This window comes from Perca flavescens, chromosome 6 (assembly GCF_004354835.1).
Source record: "Perca flavescens isolate YP-PL-M2 chromosome 6, PFLA_1.0, whole genome shotgun sequence".
NCBI classification, from domain to species: Eukaryota; Metazoa; Chordata; class Actinopteri; order Perciformes; family Percidae; genus Perca; species Perca flavescens.
In genome coordinates, this window is record NC_041336.1 from 12,870,706 (window position 1) to 12,891,114 (window position 20,409).

General features: G+C 38.3%; 2 protein-coding genes across 2 annotated transcripts; both read right to left on the reverse strand.

Moving 5' to 3' along the window:
- Nucleotides 1-6,796: 6,796 nt before the first annotated feature.
- On the reverse strand, nt 6,797-11,788 carry vsig10l (V-set and immunoglobulin domain containing 10 like). The gene is made up of 9 exons (XM_028581395.1): nt 11,598-11,788; nt 10,955-11,290; nt 9,997-10,275; nt 9,285-9,377; nt 8,422-8,634; nt 8,189-8,308; nt 7,442-7,482; nt 7,123-7,209; nt 6,797-7,037 (listed from the first exon to the last, which is right to left on the reverse strand). Exons 1-9 carry the CDS (start codon nt 11,668-11,670, stop codon nt 6,963-6,965), a joined length of 1,317 nt encoding a protein of 438 aa, XP_028437196.1. The 5' UTR covers nt 11,671-11,788; the 3' UTR covers nt 6,797-6,962.
- A 1,247-nt stretch (nt 11,789-13,035) lies between these two features.
- On the reverse strand, nt 13,036-19,586 carry etfb (electron transfer flavoprotein subunit beta). The gene is made up of 7 exons (XM_028580578.1): nt 19,436-19,586; nt 17,841-17,999; nt 16,958-17,116; nt 16,763-16,825; nt 15,731-15,889; nt 14,279-14,493; nt 13,036-13,704 (listed from the first exon to the last, which is right to left on the reverse strand). The coding sequence occupies exons 1-6, from the start codon at nt 19,487-19,489 to the stop codon at nt 14,323-14,325; spliced, it is 765 nt and encodes a 254-aa protein (XP_028436379.1). The 5' UTR covers nt 19,490-19,586; the 3' UTR covers nt 13,036-13,704; nt 14,279-14,322.
- Nucleotides 19,587-20,409: the final 823 nt, after the last annotated feature.

Consider the following 20,409-nt stretch of genomic DNA (forward strand, 5'->3'; position numbering starts at 1 on the left):
CATGAGTGACACTATGACAGTGGCTAAGGCTTTAAGCACTGTCCAAAAAGGAAAGAAGATGGGAGTCAATGTTGCAAGTTACCTTGTATAAATGAAGTTAGTCATTGTATATAACAGGGTTTGTTGCTTTAGTTTTAATGGTTATTCAGTATGAAATGGATTGAGGAGACAGGAATGACCTGAAGGAGTGGATGCAGGGGTAGGAAAAGACTGTACACATCTAGGAGCTGCCAAATGCAGTCAGTCTGATGTAATATGGGCCAATATCGCCATAGGTGAAAATGGGGGCTTATCTTTGAGCTACATTTAGGGCACCGTGATTTAAGTATCTAATGAAGGGAGGGGCTTAAAACAACATCCCTCGTACTCGAACCATTACTTTACCTCCTGGCAATATTGTTGAATTTATACAGTATTTCCTTAAAGACAGAGGTGACTACTTCTTGTGAACTATTTGTGAGAAATAAATGTGTTTATCAATTCACTTATCTTTGTCATATAAATGACACATAAGTTGCAACTAGCAGCAACATTTGCAGTTCCTCATTCAAAATAGATGCCGCCAACAGATAACATGAGGATGTTAAAACTAGTCCATCTATATATTGCATATCAATTTGTCTTGACTACGCAGTTAGCTGTAACAACAATGCTCTGAACTGGTCATGAGAGCTGCTGACCTGGACAGAGTAAGCATACCAACTACAATACAATAAGATCATAGCAACAACTCTCTCTGTGCATTTTTGAACATGTTTTTTTTATACTCACTACTGCAGTTAAACAAGCCACAGATACATTTCCTAGTAAAACCACACACCACCCAAATCATAAAATAGCCAAAAGCCCAGTCAAGTCATACACAACTAAATCCTGTGAAAGATGGTGATAGTCGATACAAATAAAGCCTTGAATTAAATACTGAACACGGTTTTAAAACGAAGAAAGAAATCAGCATTTTACAGCAGAGCATGTAAACATGTCAAACATCTGTGTCAGCCAGCATCCATTTCGCTCTAAGCTCTAAGAGTGTCTGAACACCATAGATATGTATATCTGTACATATGAAATAAAGCAGATTTTTTTTTAATCTCAAGTTCTGCATATTATGAAAAATGTCTTAAGTTAAAACAATTCATGGGTAATGCTGTAATAATAGAGATTTTAACAAAACAAGAAATCTAACACGCACACGTATACAAAATAGGCACATTGCATGTAAATGATGTGAGCCAAAATCCTGACAGCTTGTCACTATCACATGGTGAAGGCCCTCTAGGCCCACCTGTGAGACATACACTCATTGGTTAGCATGCCATGATATGCATTCTACTTTATTATTTTTACTCCCAATTCTTGTCATCTAAGTGGGCATGATCAATTAACAAAAGACACAACATCATCTTACCTGAATTCCTTAGGATAAATCAACCCTCTTAAGTTTCAGCCTTCCCTCAGGGAAAGAGTGAGAGGGAGTGCAAGCCAGGAGTGAGCGAAACGTCAAAGAGGAAGCCCTAGGCTGAATTCCAAAAAGTTATCCCCTCCACTTTTCTGTTGATGGAGGCAAAATCATTTAAAACAATCAGCACAGAACAAATGCACTTGAGCTGGTGGGCCAAAAGCCACGTGACTCTTTGGGACTATTTTGGGGGGTCAGGGGAGAGGGGAGGGGGTGATGGTGTTGGATGGTGATGGGGGAGGGTCTGGGATATGAGGCCGCTACACAGTCCTTGTCTGTTGTTCTATTAGGCATTCTGGAACCGTGGATGTGCAAAGGTATGCAGTACTGCTGTGGTCAATGGAACATGCTGAAGTGCACACTTCCTTTCAGTTTGGCTGGGGTGTGGTTATGGGGACACATACACGCTTAGAACAGACACATGACCAAAGTGCTGCTTAAAAAATAGGCACACTGCATTCAGAGTGCACTTTACATGTTCACTCTGAATATGTAATATAACATTGTGTGAAACATATGGTTAACAGGCTCCCAAATACTGCATAATACACATATAATGAAACATTGTACACCCAAAAGTATTTACAATATTAGTATCAACACTGAAAGCTTTTAGGCATGCATCAACATAATTGTATTGTATTTGCACAAGTCTCCTCCTGAGAAGCCTTCCGCTTTCTCATTCGTGTAATCAGCATGCCACTTACCACAGCATTCTTATGTAACTACCAATGAATTTTGCGTCACAGCTGAACTCAAATGGGGTGGACGTCATCTTGTCTGATACAACTATCATCTACACTTGGCCGGTGGTGGTGCAAAAACATTCAAAATACAAATGGGATGAAACAGTAATAGCATCAAGTCTACAGAGCACTGCCACAGACAATTCACATGGGGATCAAATGGTGATGGCTAGATCACTGGGCATCTAAAACAGAAAGAAAATGAAGAGTCACAAGTTCAAATTTACCACTGAAATTAGCATTATGTACTGTAGAACTTTTACTGACCTCTCGTGCAACAACCTTATAGGCACCGAAGATGTCGCTTAGCGTGGTGTAAGGTGGTTTCTAGTTAACTGATATGTTGGTTGGTCCATTACTGTCTGAGCAATTTTCCTCCTTCAGTGTTATATCTTATATAATCAAAAATTTAGAGCATTCATAACTGATTATGATTTGGAAGAAGAATTCAGATATTTTACTTAAGTAAAAGAAGCAATACCACAGTGTAAAAATACTCAAGTAAAACGTCCAAGTACACCAAAGTTACAAGAAAACGTCCTTCTTTCATATTCTTTCTCAAGTAAAAGTATCAGCATTAAAATATACTAAAAGTACCAAAAGTAAAGGTACTCATTATACAGAACATCCCATTTCATAACAATAAGTATTATAATTATTGATGAAATAATGGGTTCATCACTTAAATGTTGCAGCTGCAAGTTGAGGCCAATTTCCATGACTTTTAAATACTGCTGGGCTGCTTAGTCTATAATAATACATCATCTTTCATTATTTGATTTATATTTTGTATTAATAAATACAAATCTCAATCTTAGGTCTGCATGTGGAAACAGGCAATTACATACAATTGTCATTTAGGGAGTACTAACACTGATGGCTGAACCGAGTTCTTGGATAGTAAATATGATGATTTGTGTACTTGGGTTAAAGGACAATTCCGGCACAAAATGAACCTAGGGGTTAAAACACGTGTACCGAGTCAACTGTTCTCGGAGATCTGTTTTCATGCTAATCGAATGTGCTTGAGCTATGTTACAGGTTACACAGCGTTCGTCGTTCGACTGCTCGTGAATGTTTTCCCAAGATGACGGTACTGTCTTTATAAACTCTCTTTTTTAATAAACTGTCTGTACACTTACAAAGCTCTCAATGCTTCGGTTTACATGTATGGACCCTCATTATGCTACTGTGGAATTGTGGTGCTATTTTGAGCCTTGTTAGTGGTAGTGATTTCTTTTTACTTTACCCTTGCCCCGAACGAGCTAATTAGCAGTTTGCGCTAAAACTGGTCACATTTTATTAGCATGAAAACATATCCCAGAGAACGGTCGACTCGGTACACGTGTCATTAACCCCTAGGTTCATTTTGCACCGGATTTGTCCTTTAAGAGCTGTGAAAAGTCCAGCCTTCACATTGCTCCACAGGAAGTAGCTGGCAGGTCGCTTACCATCTGTGGCACATGCTAAGAACACATTTGCACTATACTGAACAACTGTCTTGCGATAATGGAAAGCAGCATTTTTTTGTCTATCAAAATTCAAAATAGAGATCGTGTTTACTGAAATGTTTGAAAATGATGCAGACAAACTGTTTCCAGAAAACATTCATAACTTTTAACATTTAGGTGTTGCCAGTAGGGTTAATCAAAAAGCATAACAATGAGTATGGGAGTTATAGCAGGTTTGTCCAGTGCTGTTTGTTTTTTAAAAACTTTTTGTAGTTTGGCTTCCTTGCATTTGGATTGAGGCCTAACCATGATGTGCCTATTAACTTCTTTTCATGTAGTTATAGCGGTAAGACAAAAATAGTATGAGCATTGAAGAGAAATAAACAAAAAATAGAGATGCAGGCAGACAAAGACAGTAACTGCAGCATTGCCAACTCGCGTTATGATTATTATGATCTATATTTATTTAAGTATAATAAACTAAAATAAATAAAAGTTAATAAAAGTCAATTTCCATTGTACTAACAGGTTGAAAATCTTTATGTGAAGGGATGTCTTTAGCACTGCACAATAGCACCATCTGCTGCCGAAATGTTCAAGTTCAAGTTACTTTATTGTCCCCCAATGGGGCAATTTGTTGTGCAGAAGATAGTATAGTACAAATCACACACAGACACAGTTAAAATCAATAAAACAGTCAACAAATAGTAAGTCAATAAGTTATCTATGGTTGTTTATCGAATTAAGAAGTAAAATGGCTGCAGGTACAAAAGAGTGTTTATATCAGTTGGTTCTGAATTTGGGGAGTTTAAAGCGTGATCCAGATGGCAACATCTGAAATTTAGCCTGTGAGGGATGAGAACTTTGAGACAGGATAGATTCAACCCTTCGTAGCATCTGCTTCTGATAGAGTTCCTCCAGGCCTTTCTGCTTAGAACCTGTGATGCAGCTGCTCACCTTAATTAACCTGGAAAGGGAGTGTTTTTTTGTTTTACAGTAATGGACCCATACCAGCAGATTAAGGAGAAGGTGACAACTGATCAACAAAAGAACCTATAGAAAAGAGTCATCAGGGTCTTGTCCACATTAAACTTGGCCAGCTTGCTAATGGCCTTCCTTGCAAAGCAAAGTAGTAATGGAGCTCAGCGTACATTCTTTCAGGAAGACTTCAAATAACTTCAATCACCGCTCTCTCTTTCTAAAACAAATCAGCTGTTTAGAGGCGTTCACTTTTCAGTTAAACCAAGCAGAATCGGCCATGAATTTCACGAGCCAATCACAGCATTACATCCCTGCTTTAAATCAGTTTCGCACTCTGCTGCTGTCAGCTGTCATTTCAGGCAAAGCGTGCAACCCTCATCCTCCCCTTCCACCTCCAGTCATCGTCACCCACGTCACCCTGGGTCTTTGGGCACCTTCACCGCCTAAGTCTAAACAGTCTAAACTCCAAAGACTCTGTACATTTCATTATGCATATATGTACAATAAACCTTTGCATATCTGCAACAAAGTCTCTCCTGATTGAATTAGTATTTGGCTCAAAACACAACTTGTCATCAATAATGGATCCTAATAATTGTACTCTTTAACAACCTCCATTACCTGACCATTTATACTAGTTTTTACAGTGTATATATAAAAACATCAGATCACCATGATGGAAACATCTGACAGCTATTTGAATGAGTGTTTCCCACAACAGAAGATGCATCAGGGTATTACATGCTCTGTATCCGACAACACCATTTCCTCTGTAGGCTCCTGACCGACTGGCATCACTGGTTTAGGTTCTGTTCCTGTATAAAATACTTATGCACATGAAAACATTCAAAAGTAATGGACCATCACAAAGTATGTATTTTAGAGAAAATAAGTACTGGTATTTAGAAAACTGTGTTTGAGTGCTGCTGTAGATAAAGAGATACAGTACTAGTAGTGTGAAATAGCTTGAAATATATTGTAGATACAAAAGAATAAGGGATGATCAAACGAGCCCCCGTCAAGTCTGGTACCTGGCTCTGCAGAATAACTCTCCACTTGTCACCAACCACCACATCAGTGGAAACTAAAGGAAGCTGATCAAAGCCTAATCATATGGAGAGAAGATGATGGGATACAGTGGTGAGACACATAGCGAGGATTATGATGAGCACAACAGCGTATTATGTCCCCGGAGGAAACAAAACCGCACCGCTATCCTTTCAAATGCTTCATCTTGTTATCCGCCCACTAATGGCCAAGACTGAATCCACATACAGCAGCAGATCACTGTTACAAAGTATGGTGAACATACCAAAGCTTGAAAAATAGTAAACATTATCCAAGAAACTATTTTGCCAAGAAAAATCTTGAGTGACAAGGAAGTAAGGTCCGCTAGGAAAGCCCACAGTCATCATCTGTCCCACAAGGGAAGCATACACATATTTCAAATCGCAACTCAAAACACATCTGTTTAAAACTGCCTATTCCACTTAATGTCAATTGCATAGTCCTACAGGTGCTTAACTGTCAGGGATTGAAATAAAAATGATCACAACATTACCTTAATAACTCAATAAATGGAAACAAAACATCCCTGCCAAGTCATGCTCATTGATTGAAAGGAAAATCAACTTACATCCCTGTCAGCGTCTTTAAATTAGGAAACATATGCAAAGTATTACAGTAGGGTGCAGTCTATCAAATTTAGCATTGCTATGATCCATTTTTATAAATACCACAAAAGTTAACCTATGCAAGTAACATTAACTGGTTTTTATAGAGCACATATTGATTCTGCATACATTTTCTAATTGATCAAAAAAAGGAAAGGGTTAATTGCAGCCCTAACATAAACCATAAGCCTAAAGCAGACAATACATTACATTGATCAGTATGTTGATCATAAAGCAGAACAAAATGTTTTTTTTTTATCCAAGTGAGCATTATGTTCAAATAATCTAGCGAGGGACCTACAGTAGGAAAACAGTATAGTTACAGTTGTGGAAAGGTTTTGAACTTGTACAGATGTAGTGATTGGTAGGAGACACTTTTCTTGAAAAAAAAAAAAAAAAAAAAAAAATGTACAGGCATGGCTTATACTTTGATTTATTATGAATAAATAAACAAAAAAACAAAATGAAAGAGTTTAACTTGCACATTTTAAAAGGAAAGTGGAAGAAGTACCACAAATATAATCTCCGAAAAATGTATAACACTGATTCTTACTTTCAGTTAAAATATGAATACAAATATAGAACAATATCATACATTAAAATCAAACAAATATATAGCATGCTTTACAAAAACCAAAGCAAATTTGGGAGTTTAGACAGTTGTAGCAACTCTGACAGGCAGAGGACTGCCAAATGTTGGGAGAGCCACTGATCTTTCAGAGGGAGTCTGAAAGAAAACAAGTCAGTTAATTTTCTATTAATCAGCAAAAAAAAAATCATTCCACTTAGATGTGTTTTATTAGAAAGACTACCTGCTGCAATCTGTTGTAATCAGGGGGAGACTTCAGCCCTCCTGTCAGCAGGTTATGAGGAGTTGTTTCTGTTTGAGATGTTATTGCCTGTGAGTGACAAGAAAGAAGCTAAAAACAACCAGTCAAAATAACAGATGCCGAATTCACTGTGCAACATGTTAATGGATGAAGACATACTGTATCTGATGCATTAAATATGAATAAATAATGATAATGAATAATAATGTTGAATAGTCTACACTCCACAAGCTCCTCATCAACTGTAACTATAAACTAATGTGTTGGCATTTGTTATGTTGGCCAGTGAAGTGATTCTAACCTTCTCAACTGCTCTGGACAATGGATATCTTGTTTGCCGACCTACGAAACAAGGAAAATGAAAAGTTTAAAATATTTATCACAGAATGTTAAGAAAACATGTCACCAAGACTTGATTCTAGGGCTGGGCAATATATAGATATTGTGATACGAGATTCAATATCGTCTTAGATTTTGGATATCATATCGTAATATGGTAAGCGTTGTCTTTTCCTGGTTTTAAAGGCTGCATTACATTAAAGTGATGTAATTTTATGAACTTACCAGACTGTTCTCGCTGTTCCATTATTTGCCTTGATTTGCCAATGGGCGGCTGTGGCCCAGGTGGTAGAGCGGTCGCCTACCAATCAGAAGGTTGGTGGTTTGATCCCCTCACATCAAAGTGTCCTTGGGCAAGACACTGAATCCCAAATTTCTCCAGATGCAGCAGCATCAGAGTGTAAATGTGTGTGAATGTTTATCTGATGAGCAAGTGGCACCTTGTATGGCAGCACTTGGCCACGGTGTACGAATGTGTGTGAATGGTTCAAAGCACTTTAAGTTAAGACTAGAAAAGCACTATATAAATATAGTCCATTTACTTTAGTCATTACTGATTATTTATCAAAAATATTTTGTGAAAGCACAAATCGTTCACCCAACAATATTGTCGCAATATCGACATTGAGGTATTTGATCAAGAATACTGTGATATTTAATTTTGTCCATATCGCCCAGCCCCTACTTTTTTTGCTAAGCAGGCACCTACTTTTGTTCTTGTTCCAGTAGACACAGAAGTAGATGAAGCCGCCCAGCAGGACTAGAAAGAGAATGCCGCAAGGGATTCCAGCTGCAATGCCAGTGATGGCAGATCTACTCAGCCCTTCACCTAGTATCACCAGGACAAACAGTAAGCATTGGTTTTACTACTGTGGCACCATCACTGACCCTGTGATAGGAAATGCAATGCTTTAGCACACCCAATCAAACAATTTTCCATACCTGGACCAATTCTGTGGACCGCAGATGGGTCTCCTTCGGTCATAAGAGCTTTGGGGATAATCCGAAACATGTACGTCAAGTTGGGATCGAGGATAAAGATGTCTGCACTCCTGTTAGTGCCAGGTTCGTGCTGGATGGTGTAGAATTGGTCTAAGCTAGTTTGGGTGTGATTTTTCCCCAGAAGATCTGGTCCTTTCATTTGGATGTCAAACCCTTTGCAAAAGCACATGACATTCAGTTTTGTATGATACTAGCATCAGAGTTGATCAATCACCAAAGCATACAATGGTATTCCGTTTCATTTATCAACGTTACAGGCCTGTTTGATTAGGAAAATCTTACAGTTATATTATGTACATACAAACGGACAGAGGAGACAACAAAAACTGACATTTGATTTTTGCTGTACTTTTGTCCTAAATTATGTTTTCCACAAAACACAGTGTTGCACAGCTAGAGGCTTCACACATTCCACAATGTTTACACCCCTATCTTATGTTGAGTTTCTGTTTTCAACACTGTTTGAGTTCTGCTGAGATGTACAACCTCAAAACAAGAAGGTTGGGTTTGTGTGTGACATTTAAAGATATTAAGTTACACTTTACCTGAAGGTATGTCATGAACATGTCATAAACAAGTCAAACGTTTATGACATAACGCTTCTTTTAGTAAGTGTCATTTGGTTTTTGTCATGACAAGTTATGGTTATGGTTATGGTTAGGGTTCATGTGTCCTGACTGTGTCATGACAGTGTCATGTCACTCTTATGTAGATACCTTCAAGTAAAGTGTTACCAGATATTCTTGTGAGAAATAAAACACTGAGCATTCCAGATCTGCCTTCTGAGTAAATTACTACTTTACCTGTAACAACAGAGGTAGGCGGGACCTCCCAGGTCAACGTGACAATGGTTCCATTTTGACTAGATAACAAACTGGAATTTGATATCGATGGTCCTGGAAAGACAGGGGTTGTGAGCGAGGGGGAGACCAAGAGAGGGCAGAAGAGGGGCGGGGTGAGGGTATACCAAGAATAGAGAGCTTTGTTGTAAAAGGGTGAAAAAAGCAATCTCGGGTATTACTTAACTCTCTGTCTGAGGGCCCATTGTTTCCTTTTACTCAGGTAATGCAAGTGCTCCAAATCAGAAGGCAATAGAACCCTTACAGTACTTAGAAATGACACAATCACTGCACTGTGCTGTATGGCTGTGGTGGAAGAGGTAACCATCAATACAACACTGTCAAAATATGCTCTTACACTAAAAGTCAATGCTCTGTGTTGGACATGAAAATATTATTCCCCCTCTCTCTCTCTCTCCCCTTTCATGTCTTCATCTGTCCTGTGGAAATAAAGGCCTAAAAATGGCCAAAAAAATAAAAAATCTTCATGTGCAAAGTAATTAGTAATCTGCTAAATGCAGTAGATTAAGAAGTATTTCCCTCTGTAATATTGTAGAGTAGAAGTTGCACAAAATGAATTTAATCAAGTAAAGTACCAGTCCCTTTAAATTGTATTCAACATCAGTACCTGTTGCTTAATGTTACAACCAATGAACCAAGAACAGCCATACTATACCTGTTAACACAATTTCCCTCGTCTGGCTGCCCAGTGGGTTGCTGCAGTTACAAAAGTAGTTTTGGAGGAGAAATTTGCTGACATTGTAACCCAGAATCTCCAGCTGTGTGGTGTCACTGCTGATCTGGTATGGTGTCCCGTTGGTGAGAGCCTCGCTGCCTTTGGACCATGACACCACAGCCTTAGGCCAGGCCTCACTGACACATTGGATAGCGACCACTATTTTGCCTTCAGAGTCGACTCTGGTTCCCACAGCTGGCAGGAACTGCACTGGTATACCTGGGGAAGAGAAGGCTCTTGTTTGGGGCTGGCTACTAAAGTTACTAATGCACACACAGACACACACAGTTTTATTTTTGGAACAAATTAAACTTATGTTGGCTTGATAATCAATGAAAATCTAAAACTAACTTGCAGTAATACTGCACTTAGTGTTTTATTACTGTAATTAAGTTTGAGATTTGATATAGGTTATGTATTTGCATTTTTAATATATTTCAGACAGTCAATATTTAAGGTAAAGATACTAAAAATGCTGCAGCACATGTGTGGCTTGACTCAAATCTTGGATCTACAGGATTGTTCAGGGCAGTTCACCTTCACTTGAGGAAATTGAGGAGCTTTTGTGAACACAGCTTGTGGCTCTGGAAACCATTTTTTCCCAATTTGCCCAAGCACTAACTTCATCCAGCCCAGAGACACAATTCAGACAAACATTGTTCAAACTCACAACTCTACAGCAGATTTTAAAATTTACTGAGGATTCCAATGTTGCCAAATCCAGCTAAAGTTTTCCATTTTTATCATTACAGCAAGTGCATAGAGCAATATAAACTGCGGGACAAGCAGATACATGTGTGAAAGTGCCAACAAAGACAGTTCAGGTTAATATAATGTATAAGCAGCCATTAAATCCAAACCCTACAACAGCACATCTCCAAAATCTGAGTATACTCACTAAATACTTCCAGAGAGAAAGTAATCGAGGATCTTCCCAGTCCAGATTTAGTAATTTCGATGGTGTAGTTACTGGTATACTCAAGTGGCACATTTACAAAGGTAAGCGATCCATTTGGCTCAATCCTCAGCACATTTCTTCTGTTTTCGTCTATGTCTGGGAGAGTATTGGAGTTAATAGCCCATGTGACGACAGGTAGGCTAAAATTCTTCATGAACCAGGTAACTGCAGGGTCAGGGGCACCGCTAAAGGACACGGCCAGAGTCACATTGCTGCCAGATATAGCATTCACCAGAGTAGGACCAACAGGAGAAACCACCAGTCCACAGTATGCACCTGTCAGTAGTACATTATAGGTTTACAAAAAAAAAAAAAATAGAAAAAATCATCTCTCAGTAATTGTTACAGTTTATGCAATAACTGTGGCAAGTCAATAGCCTATGCTTATAGTGAGTGTCTGTTCCTATCAAAATAGACACAAATAAGAATGTAATTCAACGTGAAACAAAAATGAAAAATATTTGCAACAGAAACTCAATTTATAGCCCATTTTGTTGCCCTATGACATATTTTTTTTTTTTTCTTTTTCAATAGATTGTCTAGGAACAAACAAAGCCAAGCAAGCATTTAATTTTCATCTTACCTTGAAAAGTAAAGCTAAGTAAAATGGTCAGAAAACCCGGGCTTAATCTCCCAAAATCATTTGGCCACGTCATTTTTAGTAAAACAGCTGATTTTGAACTTAAAATCCAAGCATATGAAAACACACGCGAAGAAACCCTAGGGGTCTTGGCCAGCAGTCCTCCTGTGGGTTCTCGAGCGAGACCCGTCAGCAGCGCGCGCAACTGGCTCACCTGTGCGGAGTCAAACTTAATTGTGCACGTGAGGCCACGCCCTATATCTCATTTCACACAACAGTGACAATTTGATTTCTGTTTTGTTAAGAAGCCAAACATTTTTTTAAATTAACGTGAACGTGTCTCCTTATAGTTGCTACATGATGGTGAGTGTCTATGGTAATATAGTTGTTGTATTTATTATGCAACGCGGTCTCTGTGCTGGGCTCCATCTTGCTGGTACCCTTAGCACAGCTCTTCTTCTTTTACACCCAGGTGGCAGTTTAAGGCTTACATCCATACTCTCTATGTGGGCACAAATTAATACATAATACAAACGCCCTGCCTGCAATACGCCCTTCCTTCATGTTTGGGGAGACCCAACGTGTTTAATGTTAATTTATAAGACATTTTGAACTTAATAAGCACATGGATGAAACAAACAATATTTGATATAACAATGACATGAAATGATTAGAAAGTTTAATTAATTTAATCCGGCTGTTTTTATTTAAAAATTTTGGGAAAGACACTACTGCTGGCCTTTCAAGTGATTAAAACCAAAAATGCTGGAATTAAATATAAATGACCTGAAATAAACACTGCTATTTTGATTACATTACAAATTACATTCCATTAGGACTTCAATGACTATTATAAATGTATTAGATTATTTCACAGTTAATATTGAACAGATGCAATGTTTTTTTTTTTTTATTTCAAGAAAAGGTGGCAATTTAATTGAATGGTCATTTGGAGACTATCGTTTGTGGTGCTTGTGTTTCTAATATTTTGTCCACCCAATTCCCATCAGGCTAAATATTAGAAACATCCCTCAGTATAGTGAAATACAATTCATCAGCAGCACAAACTGCAGCTTCCAAAATGATCATATAGTTGAATTAACGCCTCTCAAAAACTGAACATTATAACTTTCATGTAAGCATGATTTATTTTTGTATTACACTGAATCAGATTTAGCCATGTGTACCTAATTATCTGGCAACTAAGTGTTTTTCAAGTCTTACTACTTGATTTAACCTAAGACTGTGCAGAAGCTGGTTACAGGCCAAATGTAATTTAGCATTTTATACTGTAAAAACAGTGCTACAGAAATAATATCAATTCACCAGGGTCTCATCACCACTCCAACAAATGTCCCCTTTTTTTTCCCACCAGAATCGGTTCCCTAGTTACAATGTCAAGTTTAAACTAAAGGAAACACTAAAAGAAAACAGTCACATGTGTATTTAGATATGAAAAAGACTGGCTGCTTTATTGTCATGTTAATGTTCTGCACAATCAACAGAGAATTGAGGCATTTACGGTGAAAGTCGGATTTATGATCATCTTCCCCTGCTCATACTGAGAGACACCGTCGACACAGTCCTGAAACCCAGTTACAATTACACAAACTATACAAATTACCAGTAGACACGACACTAATCTTGAAGGATGTTATCATCTCACCAATGTTTGGGTTCATATTTACATATATCATTTACAAAAAGGGCACCTCTCAACATGTGTGACTACAGATACACAAGATTAAACAGCCAAGTACCTGTTGGTGAAATGCATCGTACTGGTAGTGTACAGTGTAATACAAACAGCAGCATGAATGATAGTGATAGATGTTTCTGGGTTTCAATTATTGCATAAAGACTTCTTGTCTAAATTCAGATAAGTAGCTTATGATACAGATGAATGCAAGTTTAAAATTCACATAAAAGACAAGATGATCCTTTTGGGGTTGTCTGGGGCTGCTGCAGGACAGTGTTTCTCAGTACTCCTCCCCTCAGTACTCTGCATATCCTCAGGAGTCCCGGCCTCAAACAGAGGGATTAGACTGATACATAAGACAGTCCTCCGGGTATGCTTATGCAATACAGTCCAGTTATTCATTAGAGAGTCCTGCAAGGACAGAAGAGAATGTAGATGGATATGAGTTGCAATTAAAATCTTTTATTAGCTTAGCTTCCGTCACCACAAGACACATAATACTCTTTGATAAAGCAATTAATTTTTTTTTTTTTTTTTTTTAGATGAAGAGATGGTGATAATAAAAGGATGTAACATTAATATTCAGAGCAAATAATTCTATCATTCCTCACAGGAGGTAACTATGATGCATACATACATAAGCTGAAGTCATAAGTTAAGTCATGATCAAGAGGTCAATATACTGTAGGTTTATCAGGAATATTAATTTGGCTTATTGACCACCCAAAAACATTCATATTACAACATTTTCAAATTCATCGACTATTAAATCAATCGATCTAAAAAATAACTCCGATTACTTGTTAATGTAAATAATTGTTGGTTGTAGCGGACACAATAGTAGATCAAATCTTTACAAATCATTGTAAATTGTTTGATACTGACTGTGGGATCCTTGCTTAGGGGGTTGCTCATATCTTTGGTTAGTTATGTAATAATCTAGTTTTGTGTCAGGCTCTACATTGGTAGTTACAGTGGTACTCACCCTTCTGCCAAGTTCCGTGCTCCGTGCTTATGCTCCTAAAGCCTCTATACCAAGCCTGCCTCCTTCAGTTTGCTAACCAGGTCTTCCACCGTCTCCACCTTCACTCCCGCCTGTCTCTGTGGCGGCTCATCCACTCTCAACACCTCCAACCGGGATGTGATGTCCACCCCCAAGTCTGCTGGCTTCATGTTTGCTATCTTCTTCTTCTTGGCTTTCTGAAAAGTAGGAGAACACAGGAGAAGGGTAAAGTACACACTCTGAACCATTTACTAGTATCTTAACTGTACGTTTCTTAACGTAACCTCAGCTACCGGAAACAAAGTAATTCTTCTACCCCCAGGACCAAGCTCCGGATGATGGGGAAAAAAAAAAAAAATATCGGGCTTTCTGCTCAGCCCCTCCTCACCTGTGGAATTCCCTCCCAGGCCACCTGAGGGCTCCACAAACCACTGAATGATTCAAGAAGGGCCTAAAAACCTTTTTTAAGCCAGCTTTCACGTAAATCCTTATTTTTTTCTTTATTTGTTTAGCTTTACTTCTCTGGTTTGCTTCTGTTTTTACCCTGTTCTTAAACCCCTGTAGCACTTTGGGATTGATTTTTCAATGAAAAGTGCTCTACAAATAAAATGTATTATTATTATTATTATTACAGTTTGAAAACTGTACCTGTCAAACAATTAAGAACAGTGACTGCTGTATAGAAAATGTTTAGTAAAATTGTGTATACATTTACTTAATAGTATGTTTGTTTATTTTACCTATCTGTATAAAAAGGAAGTGTTTATAGTGTACATATTCTATTACTCTTATTTTTTTTTTTTCCCCTATTGTATTTTTTTAATTCCATGTAATGTGTATTGTTCTTATCCTGTTGTGTTTGAATGTTGAGCTGCTGTAACCAGGGAATTTCCCCAGTGTGGGATCCATAAAGACCATCTTATCTTATCTTAACTAATTTACTTGACTGAGTAGTCAGGATCCGGTATAGGAGACTGCACTACTCAGTATGACACGATGTGCCCTGCTATGACATGAACTTCCACGATAACCTTCGAAGTCACTGTGACTTCTAATGTGACTGTTATCACCACTGTTCATCACACCCCCAACCGGCCCGTCAGACACCGCCTACCAAGAGTCTGGGTCTGCCGAGGTTTCTTCCTAAAAGGGAGTTTTTTCTTGCCACTGTCGCAATAGCCACTGCTAATGCTTGCTCTTGAGGGAATTACTGTAATTGTTGGGGTTTTGGAATTTATAGAGTGTGGTCTAGACCTACTCTGTCTGTAAAGTGTCTCGAGATAACTTTTGTTATGATTTGATACTATAAATAAAATTGAATTGAAATTGAACTTAACAATGCCTTTTTTTACAGTTTAATTTTCTGAATACAAAATCCAAGTTCATTCCTGCAGAGTATTTCATGCCTTATTCTTGCCTCTCCCTGCTACCTACCATGATGTTAGGCAGGGTGGCATATCTGGGGGTGTTGAGTCGAAGGTCAGCGGTAATCACTGCTGGTACGTTGATCTTAATAGTTTCCAGGCCACCATCAACTTCTCTCACCACTTTAATCTTGTCTCCTTCCAATGACACCTCTGATGCAAATGTACCCTGTGACATGAAAATAAAGTGCAAAGTCATAAACTTAAACACACAAACAATAACTGTTGTCAAATCCTGTCCCAGCTGGAAAACATTTTTGTACACTATCATTTCTAACTTTGCAATGGTGTGAGGATATTTAAGGTCATAAGACAGTCAATGTGCTTTGTGACTTTGCAACTACACTTTGATTGTAACTAATCCAGGGTAAATGTGTTTGTTCATTTTATTTAAGAAGGGACACATCAATTAACATGAGCACTTGAGTCCAATATGTAAACGTGCCAGATTTACAGGCGGCTTTTAATCTGCAGTCCCTGGCGGGTTGATGGCATATAAGCACAAATAAAGAACCATAAGCACAGACAAATTAACTAGTAATAATATTAATAATAATAATAACATTTAAGAATATAAAATTGACGATAATAAGTCATGAGGTTGGTAATTTGTGATAATATGAGAGTAAGAATGATGTAACATTTTCTGGATTTACATTATAATATGTGCCTCACACTGCTCAAACTGTACACTGTGAGAACTGTGAGACAACATGTCAACAAAGTGCTCCATCTATTGGCCAGCCAGTGGAACTTCACTTCAACTGTCCTTGCAGCCGTTGACCTGATCTGTGCAGGATCACCGCTGCTCTTACTGACTCAAACTAGTGTCCGCTAACTTACGGGGGCAAACGCTGCTACGTCACACATTTGACAATTTGTAAAAACAAACTGGAAGAAAAAGTTGGGGAAAAAAAGAGAAACTGACATGATCTTATTTACAGTGATGATCACTTAAGAGTCAAGTCAACAGGCTGTTCTTATTTTAGGGACAGGTTGGCTTGGTCCTGTTAAGAATAACTGCATTAAAGTTACAACTCACCTGAGGCCAGTCCAGTAAGGCTGCGGTCATCTGGCCAGTCTGATTGCAGTCATCATCGATAGCCTACGAAAGCAACATATTACGGTCATTAAAAGGTAACAGTAGTGCACTGCACAGCGGCTTCATCACAGTACGAAAGCAGGAAGTTTGATCTGATTTAATTAGTGAAATCAACCCGCGTTTTTTTTTTTTAACCTGTTTGCCAAGGATGATGAGTTGAGCTTCCTCCTTCTTGGCCAAAGCAGCCATGATCTTGGAGATCTGCAGGGGTCCCAAGGTTTCATAGTCTTTCCCAGTCACTTCCACATGAATGCCACGGTCCGCTCCCATGGCAAGGGCAGTACGGATGGTCTCCTAAGTGAGGGAGAAATATGGGTCAAAAGAACTTGTTTTGAGGGGAAATTAGAATAATTAGGGGGTTCTGCTCCCCAGTTAAAATTTTACCCAACCCAAAAGGATTAAAAAAAACAATGTGGTAGGGGCTACAATTTATACCACATTTATCTCCATATATAATTAATAAATCTAGCAATGACTACTTATTGTTAATGAAAATAAGAAGTGTTGCACACTCTGGCTCCATTTGCAGATCTCTTTTTATTCTAATGACGATTCGGCCCTCAGGCCTTCTTCAAATCAACAATCAAAGACGGACACAACCACAGGTAACTTCTATAACAACTTTAAAACAATATGCATAATTCCTCCTTTCTCATGTTGGCTCGCTTCTGAAGTTGTCCTGATTAATTACAGCATGACTAAACCCTCTGGAGCTAAATTTGTGCTTATACTGTATGTCACCGGCTGTTGTATACATGGAATTCCAACTATTTAATTAAAATTATATTTTACATATTTGTGACATTATATTACGTACATATACATTACACATACATATAACACTTAATAACAGTATGATTCCACTAAAAATTTATTTAAGCCCAGCGAAAACCTATAAAATAGTGAAACCACTAAAAAGAACCCCTCCAAAAGTAGGCAACCTGCCACACAACGCTGTGGGTCTCCAAGACACTGGTTAACAAGGCAGGGGTGCAGAGTCTGGCCCCATTTCACCCACCTGTGCTTGCTGTGGACCGCAGCTAACAGCCACCACCTCCTTAATGAGCTTCTTCTCCTTCATCTTGACCGCCTCCTCCACAGCGATCTCACAGAAGGGGTTCATTGAGTGCTTAACACCATCCGTCACCACGCTACTGTTGTCCGGCTTTACACGGATCTGAGGAGGAAGAAGGCCACGGGACAGAGTCACTACGGGGGGTTCCAGATGAATAACAAACAATCCAGATAGCCTGGATTCTAGGGCAAACACGATGACAGAGAGACTCACACAGCAAGGTGAAAAGGCAAGTGATGCATGTTTAAACAGGAGCCGTGTAGCTGGCAAAATATGTATTCATTTTTGGATAAGCTCTCATCTCCTTTTTTTTTTACTTTAATTTATTGGTTTACTGTTGGAAAATTATATAAAAAAAACTTCCACACCAAACTGGAAAAACATTTCTTTATGGACTTGGCTTTGTGCAAATTGTTGCCACAAAGTAGGAAGCATACTCTTGTCTGTCTATAGTCATTGTATGATGAAGCTTTAAGAATTCCCTGAAACAGAACTGAGTAACCTAGCCAAAAAAACTAACCAAAAGTACACAAACGTAATATGGGCAGAAGTGTCCATATACTTCGAGCCATATAGTGTGTGTGTGTGTTACATGTTATATAACTTTACATATGCAGAATACGAAGTTTAAATAAATAATTGCAACATTTAAGCCAGATCAATATGTGAAACATAATTACGAGAGCATAAATAATCAATAAGTCTTAATAAAGGATGTAACAATCTCACATAACAGCATATGTAAAGCAATAGGGGTGCACGATTCATATTGATTTTTAGGCTCAGGATTCGATTCAAAATCAATTTTTTAGTCAAAAACGATTCTCGATTAAAAATACGATTCACAGTATGTAAATGTAGTTACGTTACCCATGTGATTGCAGTAGACATACAATAAAATAAATATATAGCTATATAAAATCGATTTTTGGAATTCTATGAATCGATTTTTTTTGCACACGCCTATAAAAGCTAAATAAAATTGCATTTTAATCATCTTCTTGAAGGTAAGCAGAAGAAGCTAGAGATGTGTCACTGCTAAGATCCTGCTCAGCTGAACAGCAGCTGAAGCTGTTACGAACAAACAGCAAAACAGATATTGATTACGGTTTAGCCTAATGCTTTATCTCTGGTGAGACGGTGTTCTCGCTAAAGGTGAAAGAAAAATTGAGATGACAATAATTGTGTAACTGTACCGTACACCATTGTGTAAAAGCTGATTTATAAGTGAACATGTCAGCGAGTTAGACATTAGGTTACATAACTAGAAAACATCAGCCTTACAGCTGTTCAGGTAACCAGCAGGAAGTCGTACATTGCAGTCTTGCTCTAATGACCATATGAGTTTAGCTGAAGACTGACAGGTTATCTGTCAAATACGTGAACGTTAGTTGTGTTACTTAGCTCTTGTGCCACGGACAGCTGGCGTCAACAGGCTAACGTTAGCTAACGTTACGTTAGCTGAACACAGAAAGTCAAGTGAGTGGGTAAAGGAAAATTACTTTAAAACCCAAATACAATCGTTGAAAGGATATTACCTTAACAGCGTAGTCAATGACACGCTTAACTCCGACGAGGACACGACCAGACATTTTTGCTGAAAGGTTTAACTATGCAGTAGTAGCCAGCTAACGACCGCAATGAACCTTCACCCAAGGAGGAGAGGTCGGACTTATTTTAGGGTGATTCCAGAGGAGGAAGATGAGGGACCACCTCCCATTCCAGCCAATGAAAAGTGACGAAAAGTAACGCTCTCTACACTGATTGGCTGAGCCGCGGTTGAATCGTTGTCAAATTCAACAAAAAGTCACTCGGTGTCGCCTTGGTTTCATTTAGTGAATGACAAACTAAAACTTATTTAGGATTTTTGGGAAAGCGTGTTAAATCCATTTTAATGGGCACAATCGATTGTTTGATGGTTTAAATTGCTCAAACTGTGGGAATTACGACAAATCACCAATGAATAAAGTGTTGTTCCTCATTTCTGGGTCGTAAACAAAAGCCAAAGAAGAAACGTTCCGCTTTATGTGTGGCAAAGTTCACGGCAAACTGTAGGGTCGTCGTCACTTAATTAAGATCTTCATAATAGGCCTACATGGCAAGTTACACATAGGTATGACTTGGTAACCTATACGATCATATCCAAAGTCATAATGTATTTTATTTACAGTTTCTTGTATACACATATTTGTTTTGCCTTGCTTTTGTTCCATTTTTATTTCAACATTATTTGCTCTCACCACCTGTGGCCACTTCAACTTAAAATTGTCAGACTGGACCAAATGTATATGCCATTTTGATGTTTTTGCACGTATTCAAGGCAAGCCCTTACACGTTTCTTTCATTTACCAGATTATAATTTCAAATTAGGGATAGGGAGCAATAGTAATCAGAATAGCCTCATTTAAAGCCTTGACATAATATAGCAACAAAAGGGTTGACAAATTAGAAACCCACTTTACATGTCAACACCACAACAAACTACAGCCTCCAACATGACCATAATGTTGAA

Excerpts from the sequence above, each read along its gene's own strand:
- vsig10l (XM_028581395.1), bottom strand. The coding sequence starts at position 11,670 with ATGACGTGGCCAAATGATTTTGGGAGATTAAGCCCGGGTTTTCTGACC. Across the intron at positions 8,635-9,284 it reads GCCTACCTCTGTTGTTACAG|GGTTTGACATCCAAATGAAA; the intron begins GTAAAGTAGTAA and ends GCTTTTGCAAAG. Across the intron at positions 8,309-8,421 it reads GGTCCACAGAATTGGTCCAG|GTGAAGGGCTGAGTAGATCT; the intron begins GTATGGAAAATT and ends TGGTGATACTAG.
- etfb (XM_028580578.1), bottom strand. The coding sequence starts at position 19,489 with ATGTCTGGTCGTGTCCTCGTCGGAGTTAAGCGTGTCATTGACTACGCT. Across the intron at positions 18,000-19,435 it reads TCATTGACTACGCTGTTAAG|ATCCGTGTAAAGCCGGACAA; the intron begins GTAATATCCTTT and ends CTTCCTCCTCAG. Across the intron at positions 17,117-17,840 it reads GCGGTCCACAGCAAGCACAG|GAGACCATCCGTACTGCCCT; the intron begins GTGGGTGAAATG and ends TCCCTCACTTAG.